A 4,387-nucleotide genomic window follows, 5' to 3' on the forward strand; every position below is an offset into this window, starting at 1 on the left:
GTGATAAATATGAAATAAGAACAAATCCACAATTAATGACTATTCCAAAAGGAAAGGCACTTGAATTTGAAGTGTTTATTAAACCATTATGCAGTTGTTTAGTTGAAGATATTATTAAGTTATTTTCATTGGATATGAAGAAAGGAACAACAATTGAATCTAATATCAAAATTAAAGCAGAAACAGAACTATCAACACGACTTGATCCAGATGAATTAAAAGAAGAAAAGAAAATAGGAGAAGGATCATTTGGAATCGTATATATAGGAGAATTTAGAGGAAATAAAGTAGCAATTAAGAAAATGAAAGAAAGTGATAAACAACAGTCATCACTTGATGAGTTTGAAAAAGAAGTTGGGATGTTAGATAAATTTCGAAGTGAATATATTATTCATTTTTATGGAGCAGTATTTATTCCTAATAAAATATGTATGGTAACAGAATTTGCAGAATTTGGTTCGTTAAGTGTTTTAATTAAGAAAAGAGATATAAGTCAAGTGTCTATGAAATTAAGAATCAAGTTCATGATAAATGCAGCGAAAGGAATTTCATATCTTCATTCAAATGGAATATTACATCGAGATATTAAACCAGATAATTTTCTTGTTGTATCACTTAATGATGACGTTGAAGTTAATTGTAAATTAACAGATTTTGGAGCATCAAGAAACATTAATATGATGATGACAAATATGACGTTCACTAAAGGAATAGGAACTCCTGTTTATATGGCACCAGAAATATTAAATAAGATTAGATATAAAAAATCAGCTGATATTTACTCATTTGCAATTACAATGTATGAATGTTTTGGATGGTGTGCGGCATATCCAAAATCGTTGTTTCAGTTTCCATGGTCTATTGCTGATTTTGTGACTCAAGGAAAAAGAAGATCAAAAGCTGAGGCAATGACAGATGAACAATACGATTTAATAGATGAATGTTGGAAACAAAACCCAGATGAAAGAATACCAATTGAAGTAATAGTAGCTAAATTAGAAGAGTTATAAATTGACATAAATTTTTTTATAATTTAAAGAGTAAATGATTTGCAAAACAGAAATATCATTTATTATTCTGTTTATATTTAAAAAAAAGTAATTAAATTTATTCTATTCTTATTTGTTATTAAATTTACTTTATAACTATTATAAAATAATTAATTCAACAACTTTACAAAATTTAAAAATAATTTAAGTTATTTTAAAAGAATGAATTAAATCACAATTTTGTTGATATAGTAATTTAACTTCCTTATTCATAAACAATCATAATGTGAACATAAACAAGAACTATTAAGCAAATGATGAACAAAAATTTTCATCAATACTAGAGTCATTACTTTTCCAATTTTGTTGAGTAAAGCCAGTGTCAAAAAAAAGTACTTGATAATCATTACTTTTTGGTAAAAAATGAATTTCACTTGAAAGAATTGGCTCTGGTTCAGTACTTATTTCATTACGTTTAGTGAAATAAGTTTCTATATCCATAGGTGTAATTTCATTTATAACATTTTTATTTTCTTTAGGTTCTTCTTTGATTTTAATTTCATTTTCTTCTTTAAGTGAGTCAATAGCTTCAGTAACAACACTAGTTTTTTCTCCTTGTTCTGAAACTTCTTTAATTATTTCAACAAGAATTTCATCTTTCCCTTTGATTTCAACAGAAATTGTATTTTTATCAAATCGTTTATAAACCTCTTCATTTACTCTTTTTCCAATTTCAGTGATTTGTAGTAATTTTAATGACATTTTACCTGATACACCACATATTTTATTCATTTTAGTTGTGTATTTAGTAGGTTTTGTTGATCTCTTTTTAAATTCATAACCAAACGAAAGACATCTATCTAATATCCAATTAAAACTAATAGACATCTTATTTGCATTACGATGTCTTTTTATTTGTTTTAAACGTTCCATGGATACTCCATTTGTAGAAGCTTTAGTAATTGAAGCAATAGAATTAATATCACTTGGAACAAGATGAGTATATCCAGACTCTTTTAGTTCTTCAATAACAAATAAATTACAGTAATTGTTAACATCATTTTCGTATTCAATAATTTCACCAGAAGGGAGTGTTAAACTTTCAATCAGAAAAAGTTGCAACGTTTTCTGAGATCGTCTTTCAGGTTTTTTTACTTTAAATCCAATACCTTCATTGTTCAATAATGAAAGAATAAAAGCTTGTTGAATAGCTTCGAATGACTTTGAGCAACGTTTTAGTTCTTTGAGAGTTGCAATTGCTTTGTGACGTACAGTTTTTTCCATTATAATCTAATATTTTTAAGTAAGTATCTTTTATTGTTGTGAACTTATCCTCTTTGTCATCTAATAATATTTAATGTAAAAAGATATAATTGAATAATTAATTTTTCCTGTTATTTCCCGATTCAATAAAGATTCATATAAATAAGATGTAAGAATTACAACGAACATAAAAAGCTAATAATTCTTTTTTTTTCTTTTCTATTCTTTTTTTTACTAGAAATTTAATCTTGTTCTCATACGAGAATTATGAGTTTTCCTTTGACGTCTATGAATAATTTTATTGTTTTTTTTATATATTTAATACTTTCTTTTCAAAAGTCTTTATTCTAAAAATAATATTTAAAGAAAAACATAAAATAAAAAATAAAAAGATATTATTGATTTAAAAATGGAAAACAAAAATACGAATTATTGTTATTAGAACCAATAATCAGTATTTAATCTTAAGGATATAGATTACAAAATAAAAACCATCTTAATTCTGCACTTATTATTTAATTTTGTCTTTACGAAGAATGGGTGAGTGAGTATCAAAAAAGATGAGTCTTTAAAGTTAAGGAGTGATTAAAAAAAAAAAAAAGAAAAGGAATTTAGAAGATACTAAAACCAAAAAAAAAGAATTTAGGTTTTAATTTTGCTTTTTAAAAACTCTATTAATTCACAGTATAAAATGGCAATGCCATCAACGAAACAACCTTCTAGTATTGACAATTCTCTAGAAATAGAAAAAACAACTAATTCTTTCACGATAGAACATAAAACAACAACAAGTTTACAAGAAAAAAAGAAAGAAAGAGTAGCTTGTTCATTAAGAAAAGAAAGAACCACTTTTTCATTACAACAAGCGTTGTGTATAGCATTACTAAATGAGTTTTGTACTGAAACATTAATTCATCCAATTAAACAAGCAACAGTGACAAACCAATTCTTTCGAGTAGGAACATTAGAATTTTCAAATAATCAAGTCATTGATGTATATAAAAAAGTTAAAGAAAGATGTTTACAAATATATGAAGAATATATTTCAAATGGTGTTAGTTCAAAAACTGCTATAAGAAGAGGACAAAATAATAGAAAAATAGAAGAAATTCATTTCTATCAATCAATACTTCAATCATTTGGTTATAAATTCATTTTTTATAAGAACCCTAATAAGAAAAAAATTCATTACCTTAATACTATTAAAGAAGTTTGGAGAGATGGTTTACAGATTCTTAATGATTCTCAAGTTAAAATTTTCTCAAAACAAGTTCATTCTTATTTTTCTTCTTTACAAAGTACTAATAAAGAAACTTGTGTTGTAGAAAAAAATGATAAATCTATTGTTAAATATATTGTTCAATTTCTTTAGTTTAATGAAATTGTTTCATTTTCATATATTAAACAGCATCTTTCTTTTTTTCCAATTCTTACTAAATATTCTTTCTTATCTCTTTATAAAATTTTCTTTTATAATAAAAACGTAAAAGATTTCATTTATTATAAACTAGCATCGATTAATTTCACTTTACTGTTTTTAACTTTATTGTTGTATTGTTCATCTTTGGCTAATGACACATTATCAAATAGATTTAGTGATATTAAAAAAGTATTATCTTTTATACAACAAAAATTCACTCAACCCAATTCCCTTTTTTTTTAAATATATTATTCAATATTTTATTAAAATCATATATATTTAAAAAGAGATTGAGGAGATTATGGAACTGTGGTGGTTATCTTTCATTTGTTATCTTTTTTCTCTGTTTTTATGAAATGAATGGTTTTATATTTCTTTTTAATGATCATGATTTTTGTAACACCTAACCTTAACGTAAAACAATTAGCTTTGTTTATTTTCCTCTTAAAATATTAACAAGATGTAAAGTGTATAAAAGATGTCATTAATTTTCTTTGATTTTATCAAAGTAAATTGTTTAGTAAATGTGGTAGCGAATTGTTTCATTTTAAATATATATTTATGAAATACTTTTTTTGATTAAAGTTACTTTGTTTTGGTTAAGTTCCAGAAATTGATCAAATCTGTAATAAGATGAAAAAAATTGGTTTCAAAAAGTAATATTAGAATAAGTATATTATTGACCTATTAATTCAAAAATATAAGGTAAACTCTT

At 24.3% G+C, this 4,387-nt stretch overlaps 3 protein-coding genes across 3 annotated transcripts in view, besides 8 other annotated features; 2 read left to right on the top strand and 1 right to left on the bottom strand.

The window, feature by feature from the left end:
* Nucleotides 1-1,010, top strand: part of EDI_215920 (protein serine/threonine kinase, putative) — a gene marked incomplete at both ends in the record, with an annotated part of 4,269 nt that extends 3,259 nt beyond the window's left edge. The window contains one exon of the mRNA XM_001733355.1: nucleotides 1-1,010. This exon is cut by the window's left edge and continues 3,259 nt beyond it. Coding sequence (XP_001733407.1) covers nucleotides 1-1,010 — 1,010 coding nt within the window.
* Nucleotides 1,011-1,016: 6 nt separating this feature from the next.
* Nucleotides 1,017-1,038: a sequence feature (AT_rich).
* A 42-nt stretch (nucleotides 1,039-1,080) lies between these two features.
* Nucleotides 1,081-1,209: a sequence feature (AT_rich).
* An 86-nt stretch (nucleotides 1,210-1,295) lies between these two features.
* EDI_216030 (uncharacterized protein) lies at nucleotides 1,296-2,273 on the bottom strand (the record flags this gene model as incomplete). The annotated part of the gene is made up of 1 exon (XM_001738012.1): nucleotides 1,296-2,273. One exon carries the CDS (start codon nucleotides 2,271-2,273, stop codon nucleotides 1,296-1,298), a length of 978 nt encoding a protein of 325 aa, XP_001738064.1.
* A 61-nt stretch (nucleotides 2,274-2,334) lies between these two features.
* Nucleotides 2,335-2,379: a sequence feature (AT_rich).
* A 75-nt stretch (nucleotides 2,380-2,454) lies between these two features.
* Nucleotides 2,455-2,485: a microsatellite.
* A 58-nt stretch (nucleotides 2,486-2,543) lies between these two features.
* Nucleotides 2,544-2,576: a sequence feature (AT_rich).
* Nucleotides 2,577-2,600: 24 nt separating this feature from the next.
* Nucleotides 2,601-2,682: a microsatellite.
* A 261-nt stretch (nucleotides 2,683-2,943) lies between these two features.
* On the top strand, nucleotides 2,944-3,624 carry EDI_216040 (uncharacterized protein; the record flags this gene model as incomplete). Its single annotated transcript, XM_001738013.1, has 1 exon — nucleotides 2,944-3,624. One exon carries the CDS (start codon nucleotides 2,944-2,946, stop codon nucleotides 3,622-3,624), a length of 681 nt encoding a protein of 226 aa, XP_001738065.1.
* An 82-nt stretch (nucleotides 3,625-3,706) lies between these two features.
* Nucleotides 3,707-3,734: a sequence feature (AT_rich).
* Nucleotides 3,735-3,904: 170 nt separating this feature from the next.
* Nucleotides 3,905-3,958: a sequence feature (AT_rich).
* Nucleotides 3,959-4,387: the final 429 nt, after the last annotated feature.

This window comes from Entamoeba dispar, genomic scaffold (assembly GCF_000209125.1).
Source record: "Entamoeba dispar SAW760 scf_1105229461043 genomic scaffold, whole genome shotgun sequence".
Lineage (NCBI taxonomy): Eukaryota > Evosea > Mastigamoebida > Endamoebidae > Entamoeba > Entamoeba dispar.